Here is an 18,090-nt window from a genome sequence, read left to right as displayed (position 1 = left end):
GATGAGGACTGCAGGGACTGAGGTTGCCATTTGGGACAGGGAATGTCATGATGAACAATAGTTACCATCCACTGATATTTCCAGAGCTAAGTGAAGATGCTTTCTGAACATCCAAGTAAAATACAGGCAGGAAAATGAACTATGATAAAGAAAATGAGCATTAAACAAAGACCATTTATAATGAAACACAAACATGAACATTAACACGGTTGACAATTTATTTTATTCTGTCTCAGAATATTTCAGACTCTTTGTACAAACTAAAGCATATAAAAAGCGTGTCCTTATAAAACAATGCCTTGCTCTTCTTGGTCTGGCACAAAACCTCATTTGATATCATGCCAAAGGTCACATCACATCCTCTCAACAAATCAATGATCCTGCAGAGATGAGAAGAGGCGTGTTCCACACATCATCTGGTGGCTTTTCCATTCTCATGAACATCCATCCTGATAAAGAACACAGTGAGTAACCAAAAAAAAATGACTGATTAATGTGACACACAATGACACAAGTGATGATGTCAACACACCCATTTTCTTCTTTCAGATGTTGGTAAAGCTCAGCCTTGCTATTCACTGAACTCAATCTCCCTGCAAACTCCTGATGTTTCCTGGAGTTGGCTTGAGTGATTCTATTGGTCCAAAGGGTGAGGAGAGACACAGGACCTGTAAAAGAAGAGACCGTATTTGAAGCCGTTTCTACTTGTTATAGATCTGATTGGCTGCTGTACCTAATGATGTCACATTCTGACTTGCCTGTTTACGCACTTGGGATGATGACTTTTCTGACTCGAGTTGTAGCAGCTAATCCTGACCATAAAATGACGGCGCGTTGTACAAGTAACTTGAATGTGCTGACGTAGCTGGTGCTTCTTTTACTAGTTTTCTCGTTAACCGGTGTCAGTGTTAAAAACATCATGACGGTCCACACATAGATACCTCAAGGTGTCAGTATCACATAACTTCCCAAAAACACATTTATCACTGTTGTAAACTGGAACAGCTGCTGCATTTAGGCATTTATGTGTGTGTATTCTATTAGCAGAACATGTTTGGTGATCACACACTGTATCTTGTAAAGCTAGGTTTAGGCTTTTAGACCGATTTTCAATAAAACATGAATTTGAACCTTTAGATTGTTCTGGAGGGTGTTGTTCCTCTGTAGCTAAGCGTGGTTTCTTGTTCAGGGGCTCGGGAGAATCCGGTGAATCTTTGATGATCTCACATTCACTCTGTTCGTCCTTCTCTCGCTCCATTACTCCCTTCAGCCTGGAGGAGAAAAAAGACACACATTAGAAACAGATCAGGAAATCCACTTCATTAATCTACAAGCTGCGACTTGACAGTACAGTAAATGTTAACGTCAGCATCTTGTTCACGAACACTAACCTCTCAGAGTCAGTGGTCCAGCCCTTCTCCTCCGTGTCCTTGCCGTTTTTCTCGGTTTTGTCCTCTTTGTCCTCTCTCTTTCTTCCCCTTTTTTTCCTCTCCTCCTCCTCGGGTGGTTTGCTCCGGCAAGCGGTGATACACTCCAGCACTCGCTGGTGTCGCTCACTGGTGCCCACATGAGCCTTTACCAACGTCTCCAACTCATTCCACATGATTCGATACTGCTCATCACTATTTAGATAAAAACACCAGCATCAACATACACAGCAAAAACATGCATTCACTAATAAAACTAAGAAGGTATTTGCACACAAATGTCACTTCAAATATAGACTTCAGATAGCGAGGCAGCTTTGTAGGTTTTGGATCAAAGCCACACTTTAAGACAAACTGAAACCTTTAGATTGAAACTCGATGTGATATTCTCACCGTTTGGGGCCTTTTCCTCTGGAGCCTACAGTTGAGATGGGCAGAGGGTCACTCTTCCTCTCCATATCAACAAGATTATAGACGGTTTTCTGACAAGTCAGCACATCTTCATCTGTTAGAGTGTCCTTCACTATGAGGTTAGCTAACGGTACCACCTGAAATGAACACAAAAATGACCAAATAAAACCTCAAATTTAAATGATTAAAGGTGTTGTAAGTTTTTTTTTTACTTTATTAAAAAATAAAAACACCACAATATGTACCGTATTTTCCGGACTATAAGTCACTTTTTTTAAATAGTTTTGCTGGTCCTGCGACTTATAGTCAGGTGTGACTTATTTATCAAAATTAATTTGACATGAACCAAGAGAAATGAACCAAGAGAAAACATTACAGTCTATAGCCACCAGAGGGCGCTCTATGCTGCTCAGTGTTCCTGAAGCCTACACTGAGCAGCATAGAGTGCCCTCTCGTGGCTGTAGATGGTAATGTTTTCTCTTGGTTCATGGTTCTAAATAAGTGAAAAATACGGTATGCAGATATTTAAGAAACATGCTAAGTTAACCAATGTTTATCTGAAAAACAATGCTACAGTCAGTTATTCTCCTTTGAAAATGTGCGTTCAGGGCCGGAATGTCGGTCTATGTTTCGGTTTGTGAATCACGCCCACTGCCAGTTTACCCAATTGTTTTTCTGCATCCCGGGATGCTAGTTGGTGGAAAACACAGCGCATTTCATTTAATTCATTGTCAAGTGCGCTTGTCTTGTTGGTGTCCTAAATCTGGCAACCTGTGTGTGCGTCAAGTCTGAGGAGGAGGAGCCGGGTGAAAAAAACCCTATCCAATATTTTGAATTTGGACTGCAATACCTAGTTTTACCACTCTGTGACAATCGTACATACAGAACCTTTAAAGGAATACTCCACCCTAAAATTATTATTTTTTTTAATTATTAATTTACCCCCATGTCATTCCAAAACTGTAAAAGCTCTGTTCTACAGGTTTGGAATGACATGGGGGTAAAGTGATTAATGACAAAATTTTCATTTTGGGGTGGAGTAATCCTTTAATATAACAGAATACAATAAGGCATCTTGCATCCTCCTTGAAAGTCTGTGGAGGCCCATAGTGGTTGAGAACCATAGATAAAGACTGCGTTCCTCACCGCCTGCATGTTAAAGATGGTAGTCTGGGAGATGATCATTGGCCAGTATCGTGTGTGCCGTTCGAGCTGAAATTTGGCTCTCTCGACTGGAGTTCTGCTTGCTGCATCGACCATTGATTCTGGGAATGGAGTCAGACGATTCTCACGCATAAACTCGCCAAAGTCCTGCAGACAAATAATAACAAGATTTACTCTGCAACCACACAGGAAATATAAATGTACCCCAATACAATACTGCATTTATGCTGTTGCATTTGCTTTTATTACTAGGTGACAATTTTCTACTAAGGTATCAACGTCCTCAAATTTGTTGGCAACACTCATAGCTGCAAATTGAATCCATTTGTGCCTTTGCTGTAGTGAACCCCGAAAATGCTTCACCACTACTAATGAATGTACCTCTATATCTAAGTTTAATAGTTTAAGCTCCTGCCATTTTGCTTGTTATTTGCAAGTTGCAATTACAACTTTGTAGGATGGAACCTCGTAATCATGGTAATCACGACATGACGGGAATGCAGCAGAAGTCTAGGAGCTCAAGCATCACTCGTTGAGCTTACGGTGATGCGGTAATCAGTCACTCTTCCACCACAGCCCTCGCTGATGGAGGGTGGATCCTCCAGTGTGGAGCGCGTGCTGTTCAGAACATGCAGAAAGATTTCTCCTCCATGGCTGCTCAACATGTGACTGATGACCTTGGATCCTGACTTGCGAGGCTGCTCTAACAGCACAGAGCGACCTGAGAAGACACCAGACATAAGGTAAAGATACAAAAAAGGCATTTACTTCCATAGTTTTATATCACAGCCTCTCGGTTTCTGTCAAGTGAAACATATGTTCAATAAGGAAAAAAATGCATGGCGGAACAACTGACTGTGCACACACCATTCAACAGAAAGTTGGTGAGGCAGGAAGATGGCCTGCTGTTAACGTCTACCGGAGAAATACGATAGGCCCCTGTACAGTAATGCAGTTCTGTAAAAAGAAAGAAAAAAAAGAGATAATCAGGAATTTGTCTTTCGAAAGTAAGAACAGAACTTTTCCCAGAGTTCCACTCACCTACACTGTTGGTGCGTGGAGTGCACCACTTGAGAGTGACCGTTTCCTTCAGCCCACTGTCTCTGCTGGTGCTTCCGGCCATATGCAAATCACCTACACATTAAACATGAGAGAAACAGAAAAATAAACCATCACATTTCCCTAAACTTCTAATTTTACTTTCCACAAAACAATGTTGGACTATCCCTTTAAATAAACCAACTGATTTCAAAGGAGTTTACATTGGTAATTATGTTCTTCTACATTTTATATAAAGATATATGCAATTTTTAATAAATAGACCTACTTATAAAACCTTTTTTTCTTGCATGACACTAGTTTGTTTTATAATTAGATATACATACGAGTACAAACATTAACTTATGATTGTTTTATGAGTTTACATTGCACCAAGTCAAAACTGATGTGGAATGCAAAAATATCAGCAACTTGTTATGCACTGTAAGGGTTAAGAACAGTTGCTGCTGTTTAATGTCCATATGCGTCATGCAGAGAAATGAAGCCTGTGTTGAATTATTGATGCAAGAGACATTTCACTCACCACTCTTAATAAATTCCATATGTGCATCTCGATGGTGCAGAAGCTCAACGTCGTAATTTGCTGAAGTGTTAGCATGCTGCTCCTCCTTTACACACACACACACACACACACACACACACACACAAACACATAAGGAGCTGGGCATCTATGCTACTAAAACACCACAATCTACTGCTGCTTTCATGTTTGAAGAGCACAGTTTATAACATTAACTGTGCCCTCACAGATCTGATGTCCACGAAGGCATCCGAGTCTCCCAGCTGGTTCATATCCAGTCCAGATCAGATGCTTTAAGCTACAAATAGAGCTTATGCACATTAAGAACAGGAGAAGGACTGAGGGAAAACGGAGAAGGGTGGACTCCATGGAGCGGGACGTTCCATCCCTGGGGTCACTGGTCTCAAACACACACATCCTAAAACTACTGTGTTTTTCTGCAGCTTTTAAAAACACCAGCGACCAACAAGAAATCACGCTTTACATCCGATCACACCCATCCAGGGCAAGATACACCACCCAGGAAAAAGAGAGAGGGAGCGAGTAAGCAAGAAAGAAAGAAAGAAAGAAAGAAAGAAATGTCTGGGGGGTGAAAGGGGTGCTAGAGGGACAGTTCTCTATCCAGCTGGATGCTAATCATACAGATCTACACTCCTTGGAGAGCATGAAATCTTTTTAATTAATTATGTTAAAGTCAACATGAAATGGCATTCGCAACCCATTTAACTTAATGTGACAAATTTTAAAGTGAAACTGATTATTCATAAAGATAAAAATGGTGTGGGACCAGATTTTACCCATTATGAATTTATTAGATCATAAAAAATTTACTTCAATCACTGTGATCCAATCCAATCCATTTAATCTACTAATATTTAACCCCAACAAACAATAAATTACTACACTGATTATTTAGCAGGATTTTAGAAAGTCTGCAATACCTAAAAAAATGTGATGAAAATTGATTTTCCAACCAACAAGATAAACTTTTTTATTTTCTATAATAACGTACATAATAAGACAAGGAATGTGCATTAAGAAAGTAAATGGGGTCAATTTAGATTTTATGTTGACTTAAATTTTTACATTAAATAAAAAAAAAAAACACTTTCCTTTATTTTATATTGGACTGTAAACATTACAACAGTCTAATTGAAGATAATCTCACAAGTGTATTAAGATGTGCTTTGGAAAAAGCTTTTAAAAGTAGTACGGCCTAATTAAATAAAAGCTCTTTAAAGCTCCCATTAATAATCAGAGATTAGCAAGAGCTGGATGAGAGGGCGGGGTTATGAACTGGAGAAGTAATAGTAGCTCTGGTAAAGTACTGACCTGCTCACAGATATTTAATGTAGGCTAGCAAAACAAACAATAAACCATGAAAACAGCAGCTTTGTAAGCAACCGATACAGTGCAAAAAAAGTGATGAAGAGAAGAGAGAGACAGGCAGAGAGGAAAGCCTTTGACAGTAAGTCTGACCTTCATGGGGATGTTTGTGATGGTGGTGGAGGCCAAATCAAAGTGCTGCTGAACCAGCACATTCAGTTTAGTGGCTAGATTCCGTCCAGCTCGCACACTGTGAACCTCACTGCTCAATACTGACGACAGCTGCGCACACACACAACAGACAAAAAAAAAATTGTTTTCAATACAGTTTCATGCTTTAAAAGTAGAGTTGGGAATCAAAATAAAGTAGTTTCATAAAACAAGCTGGTTGGATCTGGTAGGTTTGTTTGAATGGTCAGAACTCTATAAAGATGATTTTATTCATTTCTTATGGAAATCCCAAATATATATATTTTTTTTTTTTCTGGCACTAATGATGAGCAAGTTCCTACCTCTTTCTTTTGCCGATCTGAAACCAGAGTTTCTTCACCTTGAGGATAGATGTGGACCAGCACAAGCTCACACTGCTGAATTGGCATTAGTCTGCACAGTAAAAACAGGAAAATGTTTTTTCCTCATCATTTAGACAGGTTTGTATAAGTCCACTACTTAAGAAACCCACCCTCAACCCATCTCTTTTAGAAAACTACAGACCAGTTTCCCTTCTTCCTTTCATTGCAAAAACATTTGAACAAGATGTGTTCAACCAGGTCTCTGCATTTTCTCACACAGAACAACCTCTTTGACAGCAACCAACCTGGCTTCAGAGGTGGACATTCAACTGAGACTGCCTTGCTCTCAGTTGTTGAAGCCCTAAGACTAGCAAGAGCATAATCCAAAATCTTCAGTACTTATCCTGCTTGATCTGTCCGCTGCTTTTGACATGGTTAACCGGCAAAGGGCATCTCAGGAACCACACTTAAGTGGTTTGAGTCTTACCTATCAGACAGGTCCTTCAAAGTATCTTGGAGAGGTGAGGTGTCCAAGTCACAACATCTAACTACTGGGGTGCCTCAGGGCTCAGTTCTTGGACCACTTCTCTTCTCTGTCATGGCATCATTAGGTTCTGTCATTCAGAAACATTGCTTTTCATACCACTGCTATGCTGATGACACTCAACTCTACCTCTCATTCCATCCTGATGATCTGACAGTAGGTATTCGCATCTCAGCTTGTCTAACAGACATTTATTTGCTGGATGATGGACCATCTCCTTCAACTCAACCTTGCCAAGATAGAACTGCTTGTGGTTCCATCAAACCCATCGTTTCATCACAGTTTCACCATCAAGTTAGGCACATCAACCATAACTCCTTCAAAAACAGCCAGAAGCTTTGGAGTTATGATAGATGATCAGCTGATTTTCTCAGACCACATTAATAAAACTCTCAGATCCTGCAGATTTGCTTTATTCTACATCAAGAAGATCAAGCCCTTCCTTTCGGAACATGCTGCACAATTCCTTGTTCAAGCTCTTGTTCTGGTCTCTATTGCAATGCTCTCTTGGCAGGTCTTCCAGCCAGTTCGATCAAACCTTTACCATTAATCCAGAACGCGGCAGCAAGATACATTTTTTATGAGCCAAAAATAATACACGTCACACCTCTGTTTATCAATTTGCACTGGCTTCCAATAGCTGCTCGCATAAAATTCAAGTCATTGATGTTTGCCTACAAAACTACCACTGGCTCTGCACCCATTTAACTAAATGTATTACTTCAGACTTATGTGCCCTATACAGGCTTGCGTTCTGCAAGTGAACGTCGCTTGATTGTGCCATCTCAAAGAAGCACAAAGTCACTTTTACAGACTTTTAAATTAAATGTTCCCTCCTGGTGGAATGACCTTGCCAACTTTGACCTTTTAACTTTAGCACTCACTATTCTAATTCTATTCTTTAAAAAAAAAATCTAACTACCTTTCTAATCTTTTTTTATTATATTTTCTTGTCATTTATAATGCAATTATGCCGGTACCTTATGACCTCTAACACTAGCTTGCTCTATTCTTTTTCTATTCTATCTGTTTTATTTTAATTTATTATATTATTCAAAAGCTACGTGTACTGTGTTAAGCTAACTGAGACTTGTTATAGCATTTATATACCATTGCTGTTTTTTTTTTTTTTTTTGCTTGCTTCCAATATCCTCATTTGTAAGTCGCTTTGGATAAAAGCGTCTGCTAAATGAATAAATGTAAAAACACATTACAATAAGAATATGAGCACGTTAAATTAAAATAAAATTTATGCTTTTTGTTGACGCTTTTATCCAAAGTGACTTACAGTGCATTCAGGGTAAAAAATTTTGTTGCTGCCGTTAATGGCATGACAATAAAACGGACTCCAGCGATCTCAGAACTGACCTGTCAGATCCTGCTGCCCGTTTGTTTTGCTCCTGAATGGTTTCCAGCACACAGTCCTCCAGCATTCTGACATGAGTATCACTAACAGAAGACAACAGAGAAAGAAACTTGCCGTTATTAAAATGTGTTTTAAATATGCTTGCTCACCAAGGCTGCATTTATGTAATGAAAAATATACTAAAATCAGTGCTAATTAAAGCAATTGTTTTCTTTGATGGCATAGCTGGATTTTCAGCTCCAGTCTTCTCCAGTGTCACGTGATGCTTCAGAAATCATTCTAATATGCTGATTTGGTGCTCAGAATTCATGTTATTATTATCAATGCTGAAAAGAAAAGTTGCATTAAGTGCTGCTTAATATTTTAAATGCTTAACAAATGTAGAAAAATATTTTAGTTCTCACCTTTTGGCATTGGTGAGACAGATAATGCGCCCCCTGTTGGCTACTCTATCAGCTGTGTCCATTAGAGTGGTACGAGACTCGTGCTGATATTCTGTGATCTTACACAGCGATTCCACAGCCGCCACCAGCCCGTGCAGGACACTGCAGCATTCAGGATCCTGCCGAGGGTTTGGAGGCCCAACAGCTGCCAAAGCAGTCATCAGCTAACAAACACCACAGACAGAGACTTACAGTTATCCATGATTGCTAACACACTGTAACAGATTAATTTGAATGAATCCTACTGGTGAGAGTCAATGAGGAAGAGGAAAACGAAGGGATGGGGTCAAAAGTCATTTGTTCCTGATGAAATACAAAGCACTATATTTGACCTTGTTGTTGTGTGTTGAATGACAATGAGGGAAGCTGGCCTACAGGCTCATCTACAGGGCTTCTATACTACTTACACATACAATATAATAACAGTACACAGTACTTAAGATAAGTGTCATTATTATATGCACATTTAATACTGTAGCACATGTCGTACAACCTCAGCACATGTATCTGCACCCCTCTTTTTATGTTGTATATACTGTAATTAGACCAAGACTTGGAAAATTAATCCTTTTTCCTAAAAATTTTGTTTTTGTAACAGTGTTTTGAATTGATCTCACTAGTGTTCTCTAGACAGCAAAGTAGTGTTTTGACAGGTATGTGTGTCAAAAAAATTGGATTTTGATGAACGAGAACATGTTTTTGTCTAAAATATCAGATTTTTGACCTGTAAGTCTGAAGTTTGTACAAGCTGATGTACAGTTTTGAAATCTTGTTTATGGTTACGAGAAAATTGTTTTGTGAATTGTGTGTTAGCAATTGAGAAAGACTCAACACAAAGCTCAACACAATGCTCAGATTACTCTGGTACAAGAAGGGCGCTCCATATGGATGTGCAGCGTGACAGATGTGCATTTTACCTTGTGGGTGCTCTGGTCCTCTTGCTTCCAGCTGTTCAAAATGTGAACCTCAGAATCGCTCACGATGTAGTTCACCTGAGAGACAGTAAAGGAATAGTTTACCCCCAAAATTGTAATTCTCTCATTATTTACTTACCCACATTTCATTTGCACTTTTTTTTTCATGGAGCATTAAAAAAAGGAATATCTTTAAAGAACTCGTTTGAATCTTTTTCAGAGCAAACAGTTCACAGTAGGGTTGGGTTAAACATACTGATTCTTAAAACCCAAGATCAATCATTTAGTCTATGCTGATTTCTGTTGACTGAAATGAAACGGTGGCAAACTAAATTTCACTAAACATTATTTGTAGCATGCCTCATACAATAATAGCAATAAGTTGTGTTACTTTTCATATGAAAAAGTCTCAGCTTTTAGTTTCTGTTTAAGCTTTCCAAGCAGCACGGAGCGCACATAAACAGATCACACTCTCATTTTTACTATAGTTACAGCAAGAAATGAAAAATAATGAATGCAGAAGGTTTGTTGAAAGAAACAGCGCAGTTTACTGAAAAGTATCATGTCTCATATACTCGATCAGTGTTTAAACCATGGGAAGACATCAATAAAACATTATATTATAATATTTGTACAATGTATATGTTCTAGAACTCTAGAGAGGAGGACCATTGTACAAAATATTTTTTACTCCATATAATTCATTGTTAATGATTTCAGATATCATATTTGAATCAATATCTGTTTATATGTTTGTGTGTGTGTTAAATTTAACCTTAAATATAACAGTAATGTACCAGTTTTAGACGTATTTTAAAGCACTAGTTGAGATTGTTTTCCTTCAGGGAAAAAAAACGGACATGTTTTACTTATCCAAGTGAAGTGAATCCGTACTGAATCGAATCCAAATCTAATAAACAATTTGTAAATCGGAATCAAATCCATTTGTGAAAAATGTGTCGATACTAGTTAACAGTATCTAACTTACACCTATAAACAGCTCCAGTTTCCATACACTCACCAGTTTCTTGGTGGGGTAAACGTCGTACAGGATGCGGCAGTACTCCATGGAGCACTCGATCGCACAGGTCCAGAGAGATTTGGCCACTGGAGCCAGAGGAATCAACCCCTGCGAGCGGCTTTTGGTCAGCATGTCACACTCAATCAGCTGCCGGCTGGACTCTGCCATGTACGGGCAGTGGTCGACCACAAAGGCCGTCTTGTGTGAAACTGAGAACACCCTCATCCTGGTCCAGCAGCACAGAGACTCTGGAAAATCAAATAGGCAGTTTAAAGTCATACGACAGGAGTAACGTTAGCGTTAGCCATCCCTGCTCTGGAAATTATGCTTGTCAACATTTCTTTCTGTAATGAAAATGTATTTAGTTTTACAAAAGAAAATATTCAATTAATAGAGAGTTGACGATGGTTATTTAATTAGCCGTAACGTTAATTATTTATACAATAACAGTTGTTATGTTGTCACCTTTGTGTCACAGAAATGTAACGTTAGCTAGCTTTCGCTTGCTAGCATCGCCTGCTAGTTTTCCATCGAGAGTAAATCCGCATTCAGTAAGACCGCTCGCATAGAAAATGGTAATATATATATATGTGCATTGGGGGATAAAACGTTAGTCAAAACAAATGTTAAAAAGATTAAACACAAAACGGAAAAAAGGCGGATTAGCTAAAAACCTGTCAGAAGCAAATAAAAGCGCATGGGACATAAAACGCCGTCACTCGCTTCCGTCCGTCAGTTAAATTCCGCCCTAAGAACTCAAACAAAACAAAACATTCCTAGTGCAAAGAGAAATCTTCTTCTTTTTCTTCTTCTTCTTCTTCTTCTTCAGTGAATTTTATTGGCAGTTTGCAATCTTTGCGCATTACCGCCATCTACTGGATTGAGGTGTGATGACATTGGGAAGTCATAAATAAATGAATATAAAAAAATAAAAAAAAGGATATCAGAGCCCAAGCTTCAGCTAGACTGTGTTCCAGGTAGACTCACAGGTTGCTCAAAGTAATAGAGTTCTTTGTTACCCTCTTAAATATTTCTATTTTTTTTCAGAGTACTGCCTACATGTCAGAAGTACATGCTTCACGGTTTCTGTTTCCGTACAATATGGACACATTCCTGTCTCATGTTTCCCTATTGTGTGTAAGCCGCTGTTCAGTCCTGTATGTCCTAACCTTAACCTGGCAAAGAGACATCCTTGGGACAGTGCAGTTTTACAGCCAAATACGCCAAACTGCCATGCACTGTGTTTTCTGACACAAAATTTGAGCTACAGTACTGGTTTATTTTTTTATTATTATTATTTTGACTTTTAAATATACCATAAAAGCTCAGTTCGTATTGACTTTAGGCTACACAAATTTTGCCATCATGGAAAGTGTAACATATTTGCATTAAGGTATTGACTGTTAAGAATGTTTGCATAGATTGTTCTGTTAATGAACAGCATGAAGGTTATAGATACAGTCACTGGTGAGAAAAAGAGGAAGTTTTGATTAGTCAAATATTAGTCATGCATTGAGTTATCTTCATAGAGCATAGCGGCTCTTAGTCTAAAAAAAAAAGAGTCTGTGTCACAACAGTCAGCTTTACTCTTTACCAATATTCAGAGGATTCCTCAAGCTTTTTTATCAGACTTCTCTGGTATGTAGTAGGACCTAAATGATAGTTTTAATATTTTCAGGTGTGTTGATTCTGATGTTTAAGATTCTGATGTTTTATTCTGTTCATTCATCTCTCCAAGAAAAATGTTTGTAATTTATTCAATTGATGAATTTATAAACTGAAAGTAATTATGATGATAAGTGATTATGAGAATGATATTTGTTTGCCTAAAATCATTCCAGAACAACAGTGTTGAGTGTGTGTTTGTATGTTGTTCATATTTGTATCATTTTTGTAAAGTGATTGTATCATCTCTACTTAGGTCTGACCATCTTTTAATAGCAAGATGAACGTAGCTGAGAAAATCAGCATTTTTGTCTTTCTCTTACAAGGTGCGTGTATATCTCTTTTAACTTCCACAATGTTTGTTGTTTCCTTTAGAGACTTAAAAAAAATATTTTGTAAGATGAAGTAGAAGTAAACAACTGAAGCATTTATCCTGACTGTGTTTTATAACACCAGTGTGTTTAGTCTGTTGTATATAATAGGTCTAAATGGTTTAATTGCATAGGTGAAACATATTTGAATAATAGATTATACTCCTGTGCTCAAGTATTATTTTGGGGAATCTGTACTTCACTTGAGTTCTTTTAAAACAGAATACTTGTACTTTTACTTAATAACATATACAAGGAAAAAATGGTTACACTTTATTTTAATGTACAGTATCTATACATATACACAGATAGATACAGATAGAAACTATACATATAAATACTGAGTAATATTAATTAAGTACTTGTACTTACTATATGGTTGTAGGATTAGGATTTGGATGCATGTAATTATGCATCATTAATTGTTATTATAATAGTAAGGACATGTAACATATGAAACAAGGACATCTTATAATAAAGTGTTACTGAAAAAAATTATAATTATTATTCCATTATAATTTAATGTAGGCTAAAAACTACAAAGCACATTATGTCAATCATCATGACTGACATTTTTCCTTAAAGTAAAATTTTTTTATTCCTCATGTGACTAACAAGTTGAACCTTTATTGTTAATGAATTAACTACAGTAATAGTTAATTAAATACATTTTAGTATAAATAAGTATATTTAAGTAAACAAAAAGTATATAATGTTTGTAGTTGTACATTTCATCATATGCTTAACATGTTTCTGTTGTGTGTGTTGTAGGTGTTCATTGTAGAGAGTTCAGCATCAGTCTGCCAGAGAAGATCGAAGCTCTCAGTGGATCCTGTGTGATCATAAAGTGCAGATTTGAGATTAAGGAAAACTATGACAAAGAACTCACTGAGAGTGCTGCTACAGGACTGTGGCTCAAAGATGGGATTAATGTGAACCACAACGTAGTGTTTAACTCCAAAAACCCTGCACCTAATCACTTTGAATGTGAAATAATTGGAAAACTACATGAGAAAAACTGTACCACAATTTTTTGCAATATTAATTCAAATCATAATGGTAATTATTACTTCAGGATTGAGGGTGAAGGTGGACTGAAATGGACATATACTACAACACTAGTTTCAATAGGTGTGATTGGTAAGTGACTTTATGACTGAAAACATTATGACAAATTGTCATCTAGTACATTACAACAACATCTGTGTACCATCATTATCTAAAATGATGAAATGACAGAACAACATACGTAATGTATATGTATGCCTTGTAGATTTATTCTTGAAAGAAGAATGACTGTGTCCTACCAAATTTCATTACATCCATTTTATTTGACAGCACAAACCTTTGAATCATATATGTCATATATATATATAAAAGATAAATCTGTGTGTTTTTCAGATTCTCCACCGAAACCCACAGTGCAGCTGTATGTGGATCAGAAGGAGGTGCAGGATCAGGAGGAGGTGTTGGAGGTGTTGGAGGGGAGCTCTGTGAGTCTGCGCTGCTCTGCTGAGACTCTCTGCTCCTCTTCTCCACCAACTCTCACATGGAGCTCCACTCCCAGAATCCCCCTCAGTGAGAGCAGCAGACGAGAGGAGCTCATCTCTGATCTGAACTTCAATGCTACTCACCGTCAGCACAGAGTCACTTTCACCTGCACTATAACCTACCAGCTACAGGACCAGAACAAAACAGCACAGGACAACATCACAGTACATGTTCAGTGTAAGTGAGGCTTTGAGATGCTTTTTAGTTTTTAATCATATTACTGTGATTTTTATTGTGAGGCCCTGAATTATTTTCCTTCAGATTCGCCTAAAAATACATCAGCTTCAGTGAATACCTCCAGCTCTGTGTTGGAGGGCAGTTCAGTGACTCTGACCTGCAGCAGTGAAGCAAACCCAGCAGTGAACTACACCTGGTCCAGAGAGAGTGAAGGACAGATGGAGCAGCTGAAGACTGGAGACACTCTTACCTTCGATAAGATCGAGCTGAAACACAGAGGCTTGTACTACTGTACAGCGCAGAACCAATATGGCACCCAAAACTCATCAGTGATGCTGGATATTCAGTGTGAGTAATAAAGGAACCGAGAAAATCTTTCAACCAAGTGCTTGTAAGCAATGTAAACTGCATAAAAAGTTACTAAGAAATATTTCCAGTTGTGCTGCATAGAACATTCTTAATCTTTCTCTCTAATAGATGCTCCTCAGATCTCCACATCCTCCAGCTGTAGCAGGACTGATGTAATGGTGTGTTTCTGTGAGGCTGATGGGAATCCCTCTCCTGAACTGGAGTGGCATCTGTCTGGACGTCCTGTCACTAACTCTTCAAACACGTTCATCAGTGAAGAGCGATTGAGCAGCACAGGCTTGAGGAGCTCCATCTCTCTTCACCAGTATCTCACAAACACATCCACTCTGCAGTGTGTCAGCAACAACACTCATGGCAATGACGAACAACTGTTTCATCTGGTTTTCATCACTCAAAACGCTCCATGCAAATATAAATGTAACAGTTAATCTGTTTTATTTATTGATATGGCAATGAATCAACTAGCCTACTGATTTTTTATTGAATAGACAACAATTATTCAGATATGTATGGTTAAATATATCATTGATACCAGAACAGCTGCTCTCTAGAATAAAGGAAGTTTCGATGAACTGTCACTTATTTATTTAATAGGGTTTAACATTAACTCCCTCCTGATTGGAGTCGCAGCTGGAACTTCATTTATGGCAATCTTATGGGTCACAACACGGCTGTACAAGTAAGTAGACAGTGTGATTGCCTAATGTAAAAACGTATGTAAAGTATGATTTTAAGTTAACCCTAAGAAAGAAAAATAACAAAGGAGGTCTCTATAACAGACAGTAATGAGTTAAATGTAAAGCAAAGAAACTATTGCTGAACTCTCCTGGTTTTCCCACCATCTCCATTTCCCAGAAAACACCCTAATATTCTTGTATATGTCCACTAGAGTTTCAGAGACGATCTCAACAATGTCTCAAATTACAGTAGTGTCAGATTTGATGATTTTGGTCTGCAACCAAAAGTTTGAGCTTTTCAATGTAAACATTTTATAAACTGCTTCCAAATACTTCCAAGATCAAATTGTCTTGGTCATCTACATTCATCTCATAGCTCTATGGAATAACTTTATGTCCAGAATTTAGTTTCTTGTGTTTTATTTCACCTAAAGAATTGTAGAAGAATCATCCGAGCCAACTCTATTATTTATTGGAGTAATATTTAACTTACTGTATATACCTTGTGTTTTACTATATTTAAAGCCTCCTGAGCTATAAAAGAGAAACCTCTAAGAAATAAAAAATTCTGATAAATGTTTTTTTTTTTTTAATTATGAATAATTTCTTTAGATGTATCTTCAGGACTCAGAGTGGAGATAAAGCTGGACTGATTCAGACTGATGGGGTATGTTCCAATACATCAAACACACATGCTATTGATTCAGACATATGTCAAACTCATAAACACCATACTGCTTTTACAATTATTTTCCCCGCCTACTAACACATTTCAAGTGTCTTGTGCATAAAAGCTCTCAACTGATGATTCTCCATCTTTGTTCATCTTCTAGGCTGATTCGGTGGACATCAGGGGAGAACCTTTTTATGTTAATAAAGTTATGATGTCATCAGCTGAAGCCCCCATACTAAATCACCCAGAACCCTTACATTATTCAACAATTAACTTTACAAACACCGATCCAGAGTCAAACAACATCCGAGGCATCTCATCGCTTACTACTGAATATGCTGTGGTCCGATACTTTGGTCAAAACATAGAAGATAGCGAGGCAAAGATCAGAACGTTTCCCTCAATACCACACGGGGAAGCCATCTATCAGGTTCCTCACAAAGCAGCAGCCAAAGCAAAACTAGTGCAGACATGAACATAAAGCAAGGTGCATCAACGAATGCATGCAATATTTCTACAAACATGTCATATTTAATTAATTCAAATATGGATTTAAAGCTTACTATACTATGTCATTTCTGTTATTGTATTAGATAACAAACCAAAATGTATTTTTTAATGAATGCTACTATTATTATTTTGCTATGTTATTCAATCAATATTTAATCTGTGGGGCACTGCATGTGCAATAGTTGTTGTTGTTAATAGGCCTACTGCTTGCTGAATAGTCATTATGAAGTGTTTATGAAGTTGTCTCATCAGAAAAACATCCATGTTTACATAAGTGCATTCATGTATGCAACATAAAAAATAATATATCACTATTGAATCATATACCTACCTACTACACCTATATGATGATGTCAGTGTTACTTTTAGTAAATGAAGTGAATTCAGTTGCACCAGTGCTTAATGCCACACCTGTTTTGCATTAAAATATATATTGGTTTTCTTTGCAAATCATTTGTCTTGGCAAATTTACATGACATGAGTGATAATGCACTATATTTGAACTTTGACCAAGCTCTGCATATATGCAGCCTAACCCCTAATTTATACTTAACTTATGAGGACATAACCCATGTCCCCATTTTTCAAAACGCGTATAAATCATATAGAATTAGCTTTTTGAGAACGTAAAAATGCACAAAGTTTCTTGTGAGGGTTAGGGTTAGGTGTAGGGTTTGTGTAGGGTGATAGAATAAGAATTAATGATGATAAAAACCATTACGCCTATGTCCCCACTTTTCACAAAAACAAACGTGTGTGTGTGTGTTTAAACAAACAACAGGTCTTTGGTAATTTCATGAATTCTTTGTGCATTTTAGTACAGCTTTAAAATAGGATGCAGTTTCAATATTATAATTTATTAGGATTACTATTATCATTTTTAAAAAATCTTTTTCTGCAACTATTTTACTTAGACAATTTTTTTCTGCATCTATTATTTTTAAATGTATTAATTTTTTTCCATCAGTTATTCATACATTTTTGTGTAATTTTATGTATCAACTGTTGTATTGTTAATAACAATGTGTCTTTTCAAAGATTATTTTTTATCAAATATTTAGTTATTTTCTTTCTTTTTTTTATTAAAGATGAGTAGTGTGTATGTAACTTGTAGACATGTCTCAAGCAGGAAATAGTTTTGAGAAGCACTGCACGCCACAGTGTTGCTTAAGGTGGTGAAGGATGTTTCTGCATATGATGCAACATTTTTGTTTAGAACTGCATTGTAAATATAGCATTAAATGGGTAGTTCATAATTTACTCACCCATTCCAAACTTTGATCATTTTGTGCTTCCTTCCTTTATTTATTCATTGTATGTTTAAGCTGTTACAGGAATTCCTGGACTGATGTGATGAAAAGAGCAATTATAGATCTGATGCCAGTCAGTA

At 37.3% G+C, this 18,090-nt stretch overlaps 2 protein-coding genes across 2 annotated transcripts; one reads left to right on the top strand and one right to left on the bottom strand.

Annotated features, from left to right (window-relative positions):
- Positions 1–204: 204 nt before the first annotated feature.
- LOC113048092 (integrator complex subunit 13-like) lies at positions 205–11,535 on the bottom strand. The gene is made up of 17 exons (XM_026209612.1): positions 11,173–11,535; positions 10,708–10,955; positions 9,690–9,764; positions 8,734–8,936; positions 8,332–8,412; positions 6,420–6,510; positions 6,061–6,189; positions 4,585–4,669; positions 4,044–4,136; positions 3,870–3,959; positions 3,545–3,723; positions 2,985–3,149; positions 1,821–1,975; positions 1,392–1,622; positions 1,132–1,271; positions 533–668; positions 205–449 (listed from the first exon to the last, which is right to left on the bottom strand). The coding sequence occupies exons 2-17, from the start codon at positions 10,930–10,932 to the stop codon at positions 413–415; spliced, it is 2,115 nt and encodes a 704-aa protein (XP_026065397.1). The 5' UTR covers positions 10,933–10,955; positions 11,173–11,535; the 3' UTR covers positions 205–412.
- A 723-nt stretch (positions 11,536–12,258) lies between these two features.
- LOC113048090 (sialic acid-binding Ig-like lectin 14) lies at positions 12,259–17,373 on the top strand. Its single transcript, XM_026209610.1, has 9 exons — positions 12,259–12,345; positions 12,629–12,698; positions 13,515–13,883; positions 14,145–14,471; positions 14,556–14,819; positions 14,949–15,257; positions 15,435–15,519; positions 16,130–16,184; positions 16,351–17,373. Exons 2-9 carry the CDS (start codon positions 12,653–12,655, stop codon positions 16,663–16,665), a joined length of 1,770 nt encoding a protein of 589 aa, XP_026065395.1. The 5' UTR covers positions 12,259–12,345; positions 12,629–12,652; the 3' UTR covers positions 16,666–17,373.
- Positions 17,374–18,090: the final 717 nt, after the last annotated feature.

Source organism: Carassius auratus, chromosome 29 (genome assembly GCF_003368295.1).
Source record: "Carassius auratus strain Wakin chromosome 29, ASM336829v1, whole genome shotgun sequence".
In the NCBI taxonomy this organism is placed as follows: domain Eukaryota; kingdom Metazoa; phylum Chordata; class Actinopteri; order Cypriniformes; family Cyprinidae; genus Carassius; species Carassius auratus.
This window is presented reverse-complemented; position numbering and strand designations above follow the sequence as displayed.

Bases quoted from the DNA above. Each gene is read 5' to 3' on its own strand.
- LOC113048092 (XM_026209612.1), bottom strand. From the start codon at position 10,932: ATGAGGGTGTTCTCAGTTTCACACAAGACGGCCTTTGTGGTCGACCAC. The intron at 4,670-6,060 runs GTCAGACTTACT...GTGTGTGTAAAG, and splicing joins TCACAAACATCCCCATGAAG to GAGGAGCAGCATGCTAACAC. The intron at 3,960-4,043 runs GTGAGTGGAACT...TTCTTTTTACAG, and splicing joins TCCACGCACCAACAGTGTAG to AACTGCATTACTGTACAGGG.
- LOC113048090 (XM_026209610.1), top strand. From the start codon at position 12,653: ATGAACGTAGCTGAGAAAATCAGCATTTTTGTCTTTCTCTTACAAG. The intron at 14,472-14,555 runs GTAAGTGAGGCT...ATTTTCCTTCAG, and splicing joins CATCACAGTACATGTTCAGT to ATTCGCCTAAAAATACATCA. The intron at 16,185-16,350 runs GTATGTTCCAAT...TTCATCTTCTAG, and splicing joins GACTGATTCAGACTGATGGG to GCTGATTCGGTGGACATCAG.